At 38.2% G+C, this 19,849-nt stretch overlaps 1 protein-coding gene across 2 annotated transcripts in view; it reads left to right on the top strand.

Annotated features, from left to right (window-relative positions):
* The window catches only part of HMCN2 (hemicentin 2), a 2,554,053-nt gene that overhangs the window by 2,184,350 nt on the left and 349,854 nt on the right, over positions 1-19,849 (top strand). For both annotated transcript variants that reach the window (XM_044058392.1, XM_044058391.1), the window contains one exon: positions 14,006-14,127. In XM_044058392.1, the coding sequence (XP_043914327.1) occupies positions 14,006-14,127 (122 nt within the window). The remainder of the gene's footprint in view (positions 1-14,005; positions 14,128-19,849) is intronic.

Here is a 19,849-nt window from a genome sequence, read left to right on the forward strand (position 1 = left end):
ATTATTTGAGAAGGAGTGTTGCTGGTTTCTGCTAAACTCTACAAAAGCTAAGGCTTACATTGCAATAACTATTGTTTCAGCATTTATTTTTTGCTGCATTAATTGAGTGCTTTTGTGTTGAATACCTGCACTTTTTGACCCTTTTTTACAGTCTTTAGTTAGGACTGCCTTGGGTCATTTGTTGGCCTGAGACTGTATAAACTAAAGAAAGAAGAGTGTGCTGTGTATGATTGGCCACAGGGCATTTTTAAATCAAATCTCCTCTGCTATTTAAGCATAGCAGTTGTTCAATACTTGGCTCATAACCTATGACCAAGCTGAGACTTACATTACCATATACACTGCTTTGGCTCTTGATTTTCACATTATTTTATCACAGCTACATTAATTGACTGTTTCTGTGTTGAATATCTGAATTTTCTGACCTTTTTTACAGTCTTTAGTTAAAACTGCTGCTCTCCAACCAGCAGTGCCTAGCAGTGATCTATATAGATGCTGTGACAAAAGGGACTACTGCCATCACAGCTGTCTGGAATTTTGTAAATGATTGGGTGTCATTTGTGAAGATCAACATGATTTATATAAGATGCTTGTGTTACAATTGTATTAGAACTGTATGTCATGTGTATATCAAACTAAGTTTGTACAGACACGTGTGTTGAAAGGATATTTTATAAAGGCTTGTGTTTACAATCGATCCACAGTGTGCCCTACTGGAAAAGAACAGAGAATGTACATGCACTATTGTAACTGTTTAAATGTATATATTTTAACATTGGAAACTAGGATACAGGAGGTTAACTCAGTCTAGTAAATTTTAGAAAAAAATAACTGAGATTAAATTACTTTATGGCTAGGCCATAAAAGAATGGTATATTTCATTTTCAGTGCAGTGGGAGACATAATGTCTGTACTAGGGAATTTTCTGTATTGTCTTTAAAGTGAAATAATTACTAGCTTTGAAATGTGAAGGAATGCAATTGTTTTATGACTTCCAGCATCTGCCTAATATCTGAGGTCTATGTATTTTCACAGGTAGATGGTAAATGCTACCACCTACCATCAGTGGTTGTTTTGGGCCTGGGAACTAAGAGTCAGATGACAAGAAATTATGTCATTCTGCAAGTTATCCCAGCAGCAATATTTGAGATATTAGTTTGAGAAATCTCTTAGTGAGACACAGCATTCTGTATTCTGACGTGGACCTGACAGCAACAGCTAGAAGAACCATTCACCACACATCTGCCTTGCTCTTAAGTAGGTGAACTAGGGAATAATATAATTCTCTTAGATATAGTCAGTAAAATAGCAAAGCTTAGTTTAGATATTTTTCTTTATTTATTTGAGACTGTCCTGCAATGTTGTTTAAAATATTCCCTGTGTTTTTTAACTCTGATGTCACTGTGAATACATATTTAGTATTGTGGTGTTTTTTTTTATTATTAAATATATTTAAGCTTTTCATTGTGGCTGATCTTTGTAGAGCTATGTAAGTTTTCAGAGTATTTGCATATTTATTTAGTGATATTGCATGGGCCACTCCTAATAACCTTGCTGGTGGTCAAACTACCGCTTGTATTAATATTACACAGTAAGATTAGACACCCTTTATTAAGGGCCTTAAAGTAGCTGATAAGGAGTTGGCTGGTAGCAGTGATAACTACCTTATAGTCTGTGCAAAAGGGGGCATAGCTAGCAAACCTGTACCAACCTTTCCCAGTTTTGTGTGTGTGTGTGTGTGTGTGTGTGTGTGTGTGTGTGTGTGTGTGTGTGTGTGTGTGTGTGTGTGTGTGTGAGTTATGTAGGCAGAGAGGGTACTGGATGTCTTGGCTTGGCCACTTATCTGAGATCTCAACTCTATACTGTGCCAGTCTCATTGGGGATTTGGCGAAAGTGGGAGAAACCAGCCCTGGACTGACTGTGGTCTCTGTGTGCTCTTAAGGGAAATTGCATTTGATGCAGAGAGCTGCATCTGTAAATACTGTGGGTGTACCTGTTATCCTCCCAGTGTACATCCCCCACTGGTGCCAGTGGTGGGGATTGACGCTCCTTGATTACTGGTCCAGTGGTGGGTCATCACAGATGCACATATCCCCTCAGCATAATTCCCCCTTGTAAGCTGTGTTGACTGCAATTTCTCACAGTGTAAGTTTCCCTTAAAAGCCCTTACTGTCTAGACAGATATTTTTACAGCATCTAGTTTGCACATAGCTGAGCATTGCTCATCAAATTTCTTGTGTTATTGACCTATTCAGTATTTAAATTTACCTCACTCATCCCTAGTAGAGCAGCAACCATGGATATGCACTTCATGACTCTCTCTGTGGCCATTCTTGTTGAGACTGGTATTCTGATGCATTGTAGCACTTGCCTCATGTACACTGGCAACATGCTTATTCTTAATAAAACAGATAAAGTATGGGAGAGGTGTAAATACACTTAAACAATGGAGGCAAAACTCTCTCATACAACCATACCTAGTCATATAGAGGATGTCAGTGACACTTGCACCACATCTACTGCACAGATCAAAGACCCTACACATAAAACTACTTATGCTGAGGCATTTACAGGTAACCTTCCTAAAACACTAAGACCTACTGTACAGCACAATCAGAAAAGGTCCTCAGCCATCGTGTAAACACTCCATTAAAACACCATCCACAGCTACACATAGTAACACTGTATCCAGTGCCTCTGCTGCTAAGCCTTTAAGGTAAACCAGTGCACAACCAAATTTCCTGGTCATTGATGATTCTGTAGTGAGGTACACCAATGTCTTCCTCACTAGACTGAGTAAGGAGTTTCGGTTAAGCTACCTTTCCAGGGCTCAGGTCCATCAAGACACACAGGCACTCAAGTCATTTGCACCACAGGTATCAGTATGACTCTCTCATATTCTGGTTGGGTGTTAATGTCCTGAGTCATATGTTCCTTGACTATATGAAGCAAGACATGCTCAAGATCATTATGTGTCTCAGGCAAGCATGAGCCTAGCACTGAGAAGCATACTACCATCTCCAAGGATGATGCCACATTACCAATAGAAAATGATTGATTTTAACAATTGGCTTAGCTTCTGGTATCAGTCCAAGAAGGACAATATTTGATAGCCTGGGAAGACATGGTTGACAGACCATGCTGCTTTGTCAGGGATGGTCTGCACTTATCCCCGCTAGGCTTTTAGATATTGGCAAAGACCTTTTCCACCCCCATAGTGCCTTTTTTAGGCAACGCCAAAATGATAGACCTCCTGACTTAACTGAACCTACAAGGAATATCTGAAGGTGGTACTGCTCAATGCTAGAAGTTTTAACAAGAAATTCTAATCCCTGGAAGCGTTCCTCTCCATTGAGAGTGTAGACATCTGGTAGTAACAGAGACATGCGTTAAAGTTATGCAGAATATTCCAGCAGTGCAAGGTTATAATACATTTCACACCTTTATACTAGCTACTGCACTGAAGGGAATTAAAGGTAGAGGAGTCTCAGTCTATAGTAAAAACAACCTCACATCCAGACTAGTTAAAGTGTATGAAACGCCTGAACTGATACATGTGCAACTCACTATAAACAGGGTCTCATACCATATCCTTGCAACCTATAGGTCCCCCTCCATGTCCCAGGAAACTCATGCTACCTATCTCAGTGTACTACAGTCCCTCACCATTCAACCCAATACGATCTTTGTGAGGGATCTCAACTACCTCTCTATAGACTGGGAATCCTGCATCAGTTCTAATGCACAAGACCAGTTGGTCCATTCTCTTACCAGAAGTACAAGCATCCTTGACTTTGTACTTACATAGGGGAGTGCGATGTTCCTCACCCAATGCAATGCCCTCGATCATCAGGCAGTATTGTTTGAAACAGAAATTAAATCTAGGGACCCATCAAAACCAAAAACCTATAGGAACTATTTCAAAGCTAACCTCTATCTACTAAATGACACCTTGGCTAAATTCCAACCCCCCCCCCTCAAACCCAGTAAACACCATAGCATATTCTGAACTATTTACAAAATCCTTGTTCAGCCATATTGATAGTCTTATATGGCAAGCTGTGCCCACTCATATTAAGAATAAGCAAACTTAGAATATAAGCCACCCTGTTAACATCATAGTATCAATTTGATTATAAGGCAAAAGAAAACAACCTTGGACAAACATAGGTGGAATAAAGCCCAACATACTGAAAAAAACCAGACCAAATAGGCAGCTTTGAGGGTTGATTAATAAATCAAAGGCTAAATTTGGAGAAAAAATGGCTTCTCAGGTAAAGGACAGCCACCAGACTTAATGCGGCTATGTCCGTAACCTGAAGGGAAATATACAACAATGCACAGAACTCATTGTAAATGACATCTCCCACACTTAGCCAGTGGCCATTGCCAATCATTTGGCTGACAGGTTCAGCTCAAGTTTCTCTCCCGATAGTACAAAGGAAATACTGCATACCACAATCTCCCCCAACCATTACTAAGGAACAGGTGGGTCTTCAATGCCATTTCTAGGGCCAAAAACACTGCATTGATGGCCCCGATAAACACCCTGGGATGCTTACTAAATAGCATCAAATATGACCTCTCTGGTCCACTTAACTCACTTTTCAACTGGAGCCTACAGTCACATTGTGTACCCAAGAAATGGAAGATGGCAGCCATTCACCTGCACAAAGGAGGTCCAGCTACCAATCTGGGTAACTACAGACCCTTAAGTCAGAGCAGCCTCATGTATAAGGCCATGGAAAGAATCATCATGGACACAATATATGAGGTCATAGGAAACCTGCAGATGCAGGACCCATCACAGTTTGGCTTTGTTAAAGGAAGGTCATGCCTATTAAATGTGGTGGACTGCTTTGAGAAGGTCACCAAAGCAATGGATGAGAGCAAGACTGGGCACACAGCCCACCTTGACCTGGGCAAGGCTTTTTTGATACAATACCCTTCCCAGGCACTATAGACATGCTCACTAAATTAGGTATTACCTACTGGATAGCCACCTGGCTCACTGCTAGGACCAAGGAGGTCAAAATATGTGAAGCCATCTCCACAAAAGTCTTGTCTGAAGAAGTACAGGTACTATCCTGTACAAAAGCGCTTACTTTTTTTGTGAATAAATAATTCTTTTTGGAGTGTATCGAGGTCATGTTCATACTTTTTTATTTTCCATATTCGTACGTCAAACAGTAGCAGAAATACAAGGTCTAAGGACCTACATTTTGTCTGTGACTTAAGAAGGAATCCCTGGGAGGCAGATATATGTCCCGGAGTCTGCCCCTCCTATGGAACAGGCTTCCCAACCATGTGAAGCAGAGTTAGTCAATTACCAAATTTAAGTGCAACCTACACCAGTGGATGGGGTGTAGGAAATTTATACCAGGGCTGACACCCATGTCTCTTATAAACAGAGGTAGCGTATAAATGGCTGGCCCTCAATATCCTATTTAAATACTGGACATCATCATTCTTTTGTGAAAACTTGGCTAGGCTTAGAATTGCCCGAGTCATTACCCTAGTAACAATCTATAAATCTGTATTGATCAAGGCTACATATGGCCAAAAAGAAAGTATTTATTTACTTACTTACTGGGAAAATCTGACTGGTTTATATTAGACCCCTTTTCCTCAGAGGCCCAAAGCTCCAAGAAGTAAATATAGTTGTAACATAATATTAAACATAAAATATTAGACAAAATTAAAGGCTGACATGGAGCTCAAATACTTGACTCAAATGCATAAAACTGTGATCAGAACACTGCAGCAAGGCTTTACTCCAAATTGAATGTTTTATGGAGGGGGGACAGGTGGTTTCCCCCTTGTTTGTACTGTACCCTGACAGCTCAGGCTGCTTAACATAATCATCTCTGAGGTCGCTATTACTGGAGAATAGGCAAACACAGATTTTTTTGTTCAAAAGATCAAGGAGTCATCTTTCTCCTTCCTGTGACAAATTTGCATAAAAAATATATATATTTTAAAAAGCAGTGCTTGAATTAGTACAAGTCAAGCACCTGTGTGTTCAGCAAACAGTATCTTTGTAAAGTGATTTATATATCTGATTATTTGATGCTACTTTTTTAGCACGATTATATCTTTATGTATCACTGTGGACTAAGTGGGAGGGAACACTATCAAGCCTTGTTCACAGGGTATAACAGGAAACAATTTGTTTAGCAGCGCATTAGCTGAATTCTCGTGTTTAAAGGATTTATGGATCCTTTGACTATGTTGAGCACAATAAACCGTGGCAAGTTCTTAGAGAAATGGGGATAACAAGTCATTTTACTTGACTCATCAAAAATGTTATGCAGGAGAAGATGCACCTGTTGGAACTGAACGTGGAGTAACCTTACTGGTTTAAGATTTGGAAAGGAGCATGCAGGGCTGTATATCATCACAGTTTTTAACACCGAAAGCTAGACCCTTTCTGTTTCAGTAAATCACTATATTCAAAACACCTGACATGGAATATCCTCAAACTGTTACTTTTTTGTATGGTAGAAAAAAAGGATGGCCTAACAGAGGAGTGCAGTTTTTAACCTACTTTTATTTCATAAAAGCCAAACCTTGAAAAAGGATTTTTCATTATTTATGCATAAATGAAACTTTCTATTGATGAAAATAATAAAAACTTTACTTACTCTCAGCTTTCACAGTCTATGAAGCACTAAAATATTATTTGTTAGATTATCCCTTCTTTGGCTTATCATAAAGGACTCATTTTTCCCTCATTTAATTTCTCCAAGTTTTTTGGGTTTTTAATCCCATGACAAGAATAGATCCCATTCCTAAATCAAAGTATGAGTAAAGTTCATGAAATGAATATTGTTTCAGTCTTTGATGTTAGCCAAAAGTGCTTTTTGCAGCATCCACAATGTGCCTAGAACTGATTTGTTCTGGAATTCATATGGAGTTACATGTATCTGTAGCATATCTAGATACGACTGTTAATTCTGTTTTATGAGACCCATTGCTCCTACTGCTATTGTAAATGTCAGGGTATCTTTCTTCCACATTGCTTTCATTTCTGTCTGCAAATCCTGGTATTTTATGACTTTGTGTCCTTCTGTATATAAGACATTGTAATCAATGGTTGTAGCAATTTTACTGTTCAATGATACTTTTGTCTTCTTTTCATATCTGGTTGTCCCGCATCTGTTTTTTGAACTGTTGTTAATGGGTATTTCCCATGAGATATAAACTTAATCATTCTCTATAATGCTTTTGTGGGTCATGTTTCTAATGTTTCTCAGCTACTTCAGTACTGTAATGTTTGCACAATCCCCAAAACAACAGTCTTGCCACATTATTTTGCCTTTCAGTATACAGGCTCTCTGACATTGGTGTACCACACCCAACAAAAAGATGTGGGACTGTTTCCAGTTCTGTTCTACAGAACGTGCATTTGTTTGGTTCTCCCAAATGTCAATGAAGTTTGTAAATCAACGTGTACATGGTCCACTATCCTGGGCCACTAATATTAACCTTTCATCTTTTGATTTAAATTCACATCTCCTGTACCATTCCTGCATTAGATCCTGATTGACATGAGCTTGCTCCAGGAGTTTGTTGTGCATGCAACTTTTTTTTTTTTTTTTGGCACATTCAGTTGCTGCCTGATTTTTGTCTGCTTCTGGTTTGGTTTCCATTCCCACTTCACACCAATATGCTTCTTCTAAGCAGGGAAGTCATCTTAAATTTGTTCTCTCCATGTTTCAAAACTTTCACTATGTTTGGATCTGGTGAGGTCAGCAGATATGTATGTAGTACTACAATTGCAGATCTCTACATCTAATCAGTTTTGAGGATGCCCATACCTCCTTTAGAACAAGGAATATGTAATCCTGGTATGCAGTGATTTTTATGTATCATTTGATAAGTGTGAAGCATTTTTTTTTTTTGTTTTCCTGTCCAATTGATCCAATACGTTTGGGACCAGTCAGTCACCCCAAACCTTCAAGTTAGAAAAGGAAGAGCAACTTGGTTTATAGCTTGGACTTTGTTCCTAGATGTCAGGGCTGTTTTCAGTATTAATTTTAGTCTTCTAAAATATTCCTTTCTGATTTTTGTTTACATTTGTTCATGATTTATTGTCGATCCTTCATCAGTTCCCAAATATTTATACACTCCTTCCTGCTCAGATTCCTTTACATTACATTCCTGTCCCAGACTGATATTTTCTTGGTGCTACAGCTTTCCTGTTTTAAATGTTGCCTTTTAACATTTCTCAAGACCAAATTGCCATTCTTATATTACCTCAGAAAGTTTTGACCACTTCCAGCTGTGCTTTTAGCTCCTCATCTGATTAACTATACAGTTTTAAATAATCCACAAAAATGTGATAAGGAGTCTTTATACTTTGTTGTTATGTGGGAGCCAAATTGTAACCATGACCTAATTTGTTAAGTAGACAGCTTAATGGGTTAAGGGAAAGACAAAAGAGCAGTGGTGGCAAAAAGCCACCCTGGAATACCACCCTTTGAATTTTTATCCCTAGGATAACAATTTGTCCTTTATCATGGCTTAGCTGCAAAGTGGTTTGCCACTGCTTCATGGTCACTGTAACATAATAGATCAATGTAGGGTGTATCTTGCACATCTCTGAGCACTCCTTTATCCATGAATATGGGATGCTGTCAAATATTTTTTTGTAATCTATCCATGCATTACTTAGATTCTTCCTCTTTTTATAGCTCTCCATTATGACTTTAATAACAAATGATCTTTTGCTACTTTCTTGTTTTATTGCCATGATGGAGTTTTCTTTTAATTACTATAACGTCTGTCAGCATACTTCCGCAGTGGTGCAGCAGTAGCGTTGCTGCCTCACAGCAAGAGGTTCTCCCCTTCGATTCTCTGCTTGGGTTGGGAGTGCCTCCTGTGTGGAGTCTGCATGTCCTCCCCGCGGTCGAGTGGACGTTCGAAAGACATGCGTTGAATGGGCGTGCCTTCGTTGAAGGTAGGGTGTCAGGCTGGCAACTCGACACCATAAAAACCAACTGCCAATCATTAGCAGACCGGAGTTCCGTTGTTTCGACCCTTAACCAGGAAAAGCCGAAAGACAAACAACAACTATAAACTCTGTCAGCATCAATTCTAGTATATAGTTTATACATCTGGAAGGCAAGTTATTTGGTCTATAGTTTCTAGGATAGTTTGCAGGGTCACTCTTAAGGATAAGTATCTTTTTTTCCTGTTGTTAACCAGGTTAGTCTTTGTTCGGGGTGCACATATAAGTAGTTCTTACTCAGGGCTAAATCTTTATGTAAAGATGTTAATACTTTTAGCAAGAAGATATGAACTGCATCTGAGCCTGTGGTTTTCCATTTAGGAACTTTTCTTCATTTTGTTTCAATTTCTCTGTCCGTTACTTCATCCCATTTCATATCTTATACATTTGAACCTCTTACTGTTTCTTTTACTTCTAGTCATTCAGCACTTTGTTTCATTTCACAGGTTTTCATAGACATTTCTTCAAAATATGTCTATTTCTTTTTTATTTTTTTTTTTTGTGGTGGTTCTGTTCGTTTTGCTTTGTTTCTCAATTCTATTTTTTGGGTCACCAATGAATTACTTATTTTGTATTTTTCCTTTATAATTATTTGCATATCGTCTAAACTTTTTTCTGCCTGTACTGATATCTTTAGTTTGCTATTTGCAATAGTATAGATCTTGGTCTGTTCTAATACTTTGCATTGCTTTATCATGTCTATCTTTTGAAGTATCTTTGTTGATCTGTTCCCTCTTCTGTACTCTTCCAACAATGGCGCTTCTTTCTTAATTGCTTTACTTTTTTCTCTGTTCTATACTTCCATGATGGCATTTGATTTTTCCCTTATCGCCCTATAATTTTGCTACACAGTAATATGTCCTATGCACTTCTATTATATTACATGAATTTCTGTTAATAGTGTTGATCATGGTGTTCATTTGTTTATCAGACTTCTAACATTTTGGGTCTTATCGACTTTCTGTAATCTATTTCTTCCATCAGTCTTAATATGTCAATCTATTAATCAAGCAACTCTTACCTTAGATCTTTCTCTGTGGAGCTGAGGGCACATTCTTTATTCTCTAATTCTTTTGGACATTCTACAGGAAGTTCAAGAACATCTTCCTGTGACATATTCTCTTCAGATGCATCCTGTGTCATCCTTTGCTTTTTCATATGGGAACTCACTGGCCTATCACTCCACAACATTGACTGCATCAGAGTTGCCACCATTTCCTGCTCCTTCCATTGGTGTGCAACTCCAACTGAAGGTCTACACTGGTTTCCCACTGAAGGCTCCAGGGTATCTTCATGGGGTAGCTGATCATATGCCTTCTGTTCCATCTTTTTTCTCCTTAATTTTGGGACTCATTGTTCCACAATGCTGTGATGTTACCAGAGTTGTATTTTCTACACTAAATCTTTCACTTTGTGGGTAATACATAACATCATTTTCTGTTTCTCCATTACTAAGCCTCTTTTCTAGTTTCTCTTTTGTAGTCTTATTTTTTATTTTGTAAAATTTTTCCATTTCGATGCATTTGCCTGTCTTTCTCTTCAAATATCTTTGGTATTGCTTTTTGTACTGATTAGTTTTACTTTCTCCTTTGCATAAATGTTGTGGCATATTACATTTCTTTTTTTTTTTCTGTGTCCATACGTCTTCAGATGTCCCCCACTCCACCTGTTTCTCCTCATTTTGGGGACTCATAGTTCCATCATGCTGTAACATAACCTTTCTACATTAAATCCTTCACTCCGCAAGTGTTTCATAACTTTTGCTTCTATTTGTTTAACTTCTGCTTTACTAATCTTTTGTTCTGTGTTTCCCTTTGTGAACTTATTTTTTGTATTGTGCAATTATCCATATTTGGGTGCCTTTGCTTGCATTTTTTTCATATATATTTGGAGCTGCTTTTCTTGTATTGAAGTGTTTGGCTGTCTCCTTTGCATAAATATTGCACCATATCAGATCTCTCTTTCTTTCCCATGCCTATGTTTCTTTTTTATACCTTTCAAAAATGTATATGTTTTGTTATTTATATATATTCACACTTCCTCAGTCGCTTCTTTTCCCAGATGGCTGAAAGTTTCTTGGTCTGTATAATGTTTTCCATGAACCTGTTGTATTAATGAACACAGACTTGCATTTGAAGTTTTTAACAGTTTTTCTTATCCAGGTATTTTTCTTTCCTCTAATTTCTTTCTTAATCTTTTTGTATATCTTCTATCCAGAAATTCTGGGCTTCTTCCATAACAGCAACAATGCATAATTACTTTCTTATCCTCAATGTTCCACTCTCATCTTTATTGCTCTTTTTTTGGCCTGTCAATTTTTGTGAACTACTACTTCCTTCTACAGCAGGGAGGGCCATCCTCCCCCTGAGCCTGGTCTAACCTCATTATATTAATGTTTCCATGTCATGAATATTCTACATTGTTATTTTTTCCAGTCCTGGCACCAGTGCACCTACCAGGATTGGGCACTTTTTTTATTGAGACTTGTCCAGCTGTCTTTTCATTTTTTACCCTAATTTTGTCCATAATATATGCTATATAAAATACAGTCTTTGTAACAGTGTCTTCTTGGTGAGATTTTGTAAAAACAAGGTCCACCTCATGAAGATACTCACCACAACTTGAGGATGAATTCACTTCTGGCAGTCCTACCATCCTTTGCTTGCTAATTTTATCATTTCTCCATTCAGACACCTAATTCTTTCCCAGTTTAATTTTTCCAAGTCTTTTGGGATCCTAATACCATGACAGGAATGGACCCCATTCCTGAATCAAAGTATGTTAAAGTTCATGAGATTAGTATTGTTTTTGTTGTTGATGTTAACCAAAATTTCTCTTCACAGGTCATCTGTGAATAATTTAGCACTCACTTCCCCATGAACTTGCAGGCTCTGCTAAAGAGAGGTGACCTCCTTCCATCCGCACTCATACCCAGTGATGACTGGTGCTTATCACCGACCTTGCAGCCTGCTCTCCTGGGCCAACTGGAGATCTGTGGTACTGTGGTATTGTTACATTTAGGTGGGATTCTGACTTAGGGGCATTCAGTCATTACCCCACACATGTTAGCTCTGCACCACAGGCTCCTCAGCAAAGCACATACACCAAATGTCTAAACCAGCATCTCCTCTCATACTGAGCAAGATCACAACAGCAAATCATCAGTAGGGTCAAATTAACTTGTCTCACTATGGTCTAATCCCAGCTCACATTCCCAATTAGAGAGTGAACAATCCAATGACTGGTGTATTCTGCTTCATAATGATAGGACAAGCCAACATCAAAGGATCAAAAAGCAACATCACTATGAATGCTTGGCCACCAGAAGCAAGTTATCCCTGTGGTAACTTTTCTGACACATCCTGCTTAAAACTCAGAAAGCCAGAGGGATCATGAGGCCCCATTTTCACTAACTCTATTCATACTGAAAGTCAAGCTCAAGCAAGCTTTTGCCCTTCTCCATGGGAGGTTTCAGTCCTCCCTTCAGCTTAGGACACCTGCATTATTCTTTGACAGGTGTACCTCCCCAGTCAAACTCCCCATCTGACACTGTCGCCAGAATGGGTCATGCTCTGACGTCCGAGCACTTGGAGCCAGAAGCGAGAGCCCTGAGGGAGCTCAGCCCTGACCTCACCAGCTAAGTGAAAAATGAGCAGTGATTGATTATAACGTAGATTTTACTTATGTAACATTTTACGGGTTTTTTATTGGTTGTGTAGTGTAGTTGCTCCTTACCACCTTGTATATAGCTATGTTTTGTCAAGTGCTTCTGTAACGCACATTATGAACATCTCAAAGTGCTACTTTTCACATATTCTAAAATATTCCAGCAGGCTTACTGTATACCACATTGAGTGTGAAGCGCACGGTATTCCATGTGCCCAGTGCTGAAGTCCACTATCACTTTAATAATGTCTGATATAGTTTCTAAGTGTGCGCTGACAGGGATTCCTTATGTGACTTTCTAATTTCCTCTGTGTTTGTGTACCCATGCAAGTTGGTATATATAAGTACGGGGACTTGCTACACTATGCAGTGGGTCTAAAATGCTTTCCTTTAAAATTTTTGTCAGGTTGTATTTGTGATGAATTGAACTTTATGATTCACCTTTGAGTTTGAACTCAGGTATTCATTGGTGAATTATATTCGTAGCATGTTGTAGTTCAATGTATGAATAAGCAGCAAAAACACTAGTAGATACGCATACTTTATCTTAAGATGACCAGCATTTTCAATAGCTAAGTCAGTTTCAGAGATAAAGAAGAGTGTACTGTTAACTATCACATCATAACTACACTGACCACATATATGCATTTAGAATCCCTCTGTATTTAATTTTTCCATGTTTTATTTTCTTTTTTTTTCACTTTCCTAACTCGGTCTGTTAAAAATGTTAACCTATTAAACAGTGTTGTGTCATTTTCCTTGTGGTTAGTGATTATTTGCTAACTAACATATGCCCCTTCACACTCTTAATTGCTTATGTTATCTTTGTTTATAACCAGATAATACTGTTTATTTCATTTCCAATCCTCCTCTTCATTGGTATACAATTTACTGATCTATGAAAACAAAATTAATTTAAATAAAAGTTTAAATGAGATTGTTTGCATTTTCAGAAACAGAACAATTAAATATGGTAAAACTGAACATTAACTTCAGAAATCCCATTTACATCATACGTTTTTTTAGATTAATTGCATAGTAATGAACTGTGTAATCATGTTTCTTGACTTTAAAGTCAGCACTTGAGATCCAGTCACAAAATGTGAGACATTGTCTACTGCTGAACATAAAATTAGTTGTTCCATATTCACGTCTTTGATCCCTGAGTTAAAGGTGTTGGGGTTATTCTCCATTTTAAATGTGTACTCTGGATAGGAAAGTAATGCATTTTCACAGGCAACAGCCAACTATTTCCTTAATAGTAACTGTTCTCTAACATTTCATTTTTGCCTAGAAGTAATATATCTCCTTTCATAATGTTTACAGGAGAAGTTCTTCGAATAACTCATATTTCAAGAGGGCTAGATGCGGAAGGAACTCTGCTATCAGATACTGTCATAAATGGATTTGTACCGAAGTCTTTGACGAATGCAGCTGTGCCTCTTAAGGTTTGTGATTGTGGAATGATAATGTCACACTGGCCACAGTCTTTCCTTGAGTACATTATGTATCGGATATACTGCATAACTCATAACCCATAGCAGTCTGTTCAGTCATCCTTGGATTTATGCAAGGTTAGGGTATGCTTTGAGGTGCGACGCTACTTCTGACAATGTAAAAAACAGAGACATGATGAGACAGCGTAGTATCCTGGTGAAGACTCCCACAGTTTTGATGCACTACTTCTTAAATTGTATGGATTGCATAATGATAAACTTTATAGATGGCACCAACTTTTAAACTGAACACAAGGTTCTGGTGATGGTATGTCTTACCTAAGCAGGAGAATGGGCCTTTAGTAATTCTTTCCCATATTTCTTATTGCATTTTTGTATTCAGTGATTTTATTTCTTCCAAGATTATATTTCTTCCAAGATTATCTGTGTAGAAAAGAACACAAATACAGCATTGTGATTTCATCATATTAGTATGTTATACTGTTCTTCACGCAACACAATCAATAATATGTTTAAATCAGGTAACAGCAAAATAGAAGCACAGAATATCTAACCTTCTTGGGTCAAATTTGATTCCCATAGCTTTGCTAGACACACACACACACACACACACACACACACCTTCTCTCTGTTCCATTTCAAATTGTGGATTAGTTCTCTTAAATATACAGTGCTCCTTTCTAAATAAGCCATTGTTTATTTTGGTATCCCATTATTCATTAAGTAAATCTGATTCATTTCACAGCAAACGTCACACTAGCGGATTTTCAGTAGTTCTCTCTCTCTCTCTCTTTCTCTCTCTGTTTGTTCTCCACCCCTGGATGCTTTTGCAGCTGCAAAAATGCTCATCCCGCAAGGTGATTGCTCCAGTCCTTTGTTTCCCATCTTGTTAGAAATCAGTAGTGTCCTGAGCCTTACCTTATCACTGCATATGTAGAGTCTAATGAAAGGTTCCTGACTCATTGTCAAAGCATTGTTTCCACACACAAAAAAAATGAAAATAAAAAACATAACTTATCAAAGTACTTGCAGCAATTCCCAAGTTTCTTGCAAAGAGCTTTTTAACAGAGTGATATCATGGAACAGTGGCCTTAAGAAAAATCTCCTTACTCTCAGGCTTGTATATGTCAGAATTGTATGTTTAGAAATGTGAAGATACAAGATGTGCAGTGGAAGTGCTGTTTTTGCATTTTTTTTCAGTCGATGTTGTGTGATTTTTTTTCCTTGTAGTAGAGTTACGTCAGATAAATATTAACTTGATCTTTAGCCAAGATATCCATAGACAAAAATACTGTTCTCTGTAATTGCACCCACTTCCTGCCCCCCTCTCCAGCTTCTCACACAATTACACTCATACTCTACTCTCCCACCTAAATTTTCACAAAACACCTCCACCTCTACACCAGTCCCTAAAATCAAACATGCTTTCATATAATAATCCTTGCACTATTAATAATTGCCCTCACTCCCACCACACCTCACAAACTTTCCATTATCTCCTTAAAATCTCCCACCTACCCATCCACAAATCCTCCTCTGTCTACACATACCAACTTCAATGTAACACCCCAAATCTATAACTTCACCAGTATTGATCAATTCTCATATAGATATTTACATTTATCTACTTCTCCACATGTATCACTGAATCTGCACCAAACATCTACTAAATATATTTCTCCATCATCTTGCAAAAAGTCAAACCTTCAGTTATGTGGAGACATACACCCTAACCCAGGGCCAAATACCATCCTACAAAACACATCCAATGCTCAAAGTAAACCCCAACCAACAATAAAACATAATACTCTGCCACTCATCAACATACCTCAAGAAAAAGGTCAGACATCCTCCTTATCAACATAAACGTCAGAAGCCTGTTAAAATGCATGAATTCCATGCTACTCTATCTCTGTACATTCCTGACATTGCTGTCCTAACTAAAACCTGGCTTAAACCCCACATAAATAACAATAAAATCATATCCCCAGGCTTAACGTTCTTAGACAAGACAGGACATCAAAACGAGGAGGAGGTGTAGCAATAATATATAAGGACTCTCTTAACTGCAAGTAGAGCCCCCAGATCTAAATAACACTGAACTACTAGTCTCATGCCTGCAAATCAACAACAGCAAACATATTATTCTACTAGCACTATACAACCCACCCAACAACAACCCAGCTACTATAGAAAACCTACTCTTGTGGACGTCTGCTACATTTAGTCAAGAAACCATCATAGTCAGAGACTTTAATACTGATTGGCAAACCTATTCCTCTGAAAACCCCTCCGAATACATAAACTTACATGGTTTCACCCAACTGATACATACCCCCAGTAAGGCTGACAAAAACAGTAACAATCAATCCATTCTCGATTGGACCCTGACAAATAAACCCTTAGATGTCTACCACTCAGGCTTTTTGCCAGACAGCCTGAATGATCACCTACTAACCTACTTCCTAAGGTATCGCAACTCTCATACAAAAACTACATCATACAAACAAGTACATAGTACAAACATTTTTTCCATAGACACTTTTAAACAACTACTCCAAAACTTCAATTGGTCCCCATTAAAATACCTCCCATTAGATATAGCAGTCAAATATTTCAACAGTAAATTTCTAGATATACTCAACACCCTGGGGCCGTATAAGACACATTAGAACTACTGCCCATGGCTCACAATAGAAACCAGACAACTACTAAAACAGAGAGACAAAATTTGGTACCAACATCAGGCCAACAAAACCAAAACCTCCATTGATAATTACTGTCACTTAAGAAATATTTGCAAAAAGCAAATCAAAACCGATAAAAACAGTACTACTCAAACATGCAGCGTAAACATCAAAATAACCCACAAAAATTCTGAGGTACTATCAGTAAACTTATGTATCCAGGACATACTTCCACCCCATCACCAAATACTCATAACTCAGAAGAAAATATAGCATCCCAGTTCAACTCCTTTTTCATAAACTTTGTACTCTCACTTATAAAAAAACAATTTCCAACAAATATTCATCCTGTAGCTAATGGCAACCTTAACACACACTCTCTCTCCAGCCCATCCAAATAGGTAAAATAAAGAAATTACTAAACAGGCTAAAACCTGCAACTCTTGCTGCTGACAAGCTACCAAATGAATTCCTCAAACTAGCTGACATCATCTGTTACCCAGTATCGATTCTCATTAATAGATCCATCTCACAGCAGTACATACCTAAATTTGAAAAATCTCCTATGTAATTCCTCTCCACAAAGAGGGCTCATCATTATTCATTCACAACTAATGGACCGTCTACTAACTAATAAGCTCCTTGCCAACTCACAACACGAATTTTAACCAGGCCATAGTGCTACCACTGCTGTGCTTAACTTCAGCAATCAGTAAACCAACTGAAAAACAGCAACCAAATGGTCTCCTGGATATTTCTAGATATGTCAAAGGCATTTGACAGTGTTCCACAAGCAGTTCCTACAAGAGCTGGCATCCCTTGACATATCTAAAACTACCCTCTCATGGTTCCAAAATTACCTTTCAGATCACCAACAAGCAGTCAAGTGACAAAATGATCTCTCTTCTCTGCTTCCTGTAACAGTTGGTGTTTCACAAGGCTCAATACATGGTCCACTACTCTTCTCAGTCCTCGCCACCAATGTCCACACTGCAACTAACCTTGCTACTGTCATTCAATATGCAGATGATTCCACTGTCATCTGTGCTGCACCCTCCCTGCCACAGCTACAAGAAGTTACCCAAAAATCCTTCATAGCCATCAAATCTTTCCTAAATAAATATCAGCTCATCCTAAACCCCCAAAAAACAAACTAATGCTATTCCCAGACAACAGTCACAAAACAAACAACCTCAACCAGGACTTTAAAATCACCTCATCTAATCACACACTACTTGGACCAATCTCAGAAACTAAGCTACTAGGAGTCACTATTGATAATAATTTAAAATTTGACACGCACATATCACTTGCAATAAAAAGGCCTACATTAAATTGGGTTCTCTCTACAGGATTAAGGCTTACCTAACCAACTCTTCCAGACAAGCAATTGCCAGGACCCACCTACTGTCCCACCCTATTGTATGCCTCCCCTATACTCACAAACCTCAGGAAAACTGACTTAAGCAAACTTGAAACATGATACCATAAGTTAGCCAGCTTTGCCGGCAACTTGTCCCTCAGGACCCATCACTGCCTTGCTCTAAAACATTTCAAATCATTAGAACTACCTAACTTCTTATTCTTAAACCAGCTTACCCTAGCCCACCCTATAGTATACCTGTCTGACAAGTGCACAGCCTTACACAACCTAGTACAAATCCACCTCAACAACAGGACTCTGAAATCCTCCAACAAACTTCTATTAAAAGTTACAAAATCTAACAGCAGCTTCGGAGACTCTCTTTACTCTAATTAAATCTCTAAAACATGGAACACTATCCTGAGAATATACTAAACACAACCAATCCGACACAGTTCAAAAACCTGCTAAAGAGCCATTTAAATGGCAACTAGCTATGGCCTTGCTCCTCTCCAGGCTGAACTTATCTGACATTTCCCCATTTCAGCCCACCCTCACATTCTTCTCCCACTTACTTCTCTGAAGTATGTATTACTTGCGACAAAATTATTGTTATTTTATTGTATGTTGTTGGATGAACATTGAATAGTATTCCATTGTACATTATTCTTTCTTTATGATCTGTATAATTCTTCTGATTTGTATAATTTTGTACAGTTTTATTGTGTACTGTTATGTGGAACTTTTCTCCTCAGGCCTCTGCTAAAAATGGGCAATTAGCCCAGTCATAACAAATGTTAAATAAATAAATCTCTAGTATGGACACATGGAGCTCCTGGGTGCTTAGTGGTGTCTTGTACTACTTGAACTGATACATGGCCCATGTGGTAAACTCTCTTTATTTTTATTTTACATTCCCATGCATGTTCCTGCCACACAGGCCCTTGTTCCAAGTGACGGAAGCTGTTCCCGAAGTAGCTCTGTTATTAGGTAAGCCCCTTCTGTTTGAAACTGTTTTCTGTTGCTATTATCCCTGTTGCCATTAATACAGCCTTTCCATTACATTTGTTTATCTGGGGACCCACCAACCCCCCACCCCAAAGATGGGTAGACCTGTCCTCCCTATATGACTGTCAGTGCCTAAGCCAGCAGTTAGACTTGGGTACCTGGGCAGTACTCTGGACTTTATCTGTCTACATCACTGACACAGGTCAGGGTACCAGCTCCTTTGTCAGCTGTCAAAAAGCACATCTTCATAGTTTAATAAAGAAAGCCCCTTAGTTAACAGTTGCTAAGCAGTGCATAAATAAAATAATGTTTTTCTTCAGTATACAGAGGAAAATGTCACAGCTTCACTAGGATTACCCTCGGCCAAAATGTCCCAGTATCAATCGGTGAAATGCATTGTGGGATGGCGCTGATTGCTACAGAAGAATGTGAGATTAGCAACGTCTGTTGCATTCCCATTTATAAAATGAAAGGCTGAAAAGACAGAAAAGCAAGAGCGTGCTAAATGCTGCTTTCTTGGAATTATTTTAAAATGATGCATGTTAATTGTACCTTATTATAAAGTGCAACACAAAATGTCACAGCTCCAGTTGGAACCTCCATTCATCACAGAAATACACTTCATGTATTTGAATAAAAAGTGATTATTTAATGA

This window comes from Protopterus annectens, chromosome 16.part0 (genome assembly GCF_019279795.1).
Source record: "Protopterus annectens isolate FY-2018-M chromosome 16.part0, PAN1.0, whole genome shotgun sequence".
NCBI lineage: Eukaryota > Metazoa > Chordata > Ceratodontiformes > Protopteridae > Protopterus > Protopterus annectens.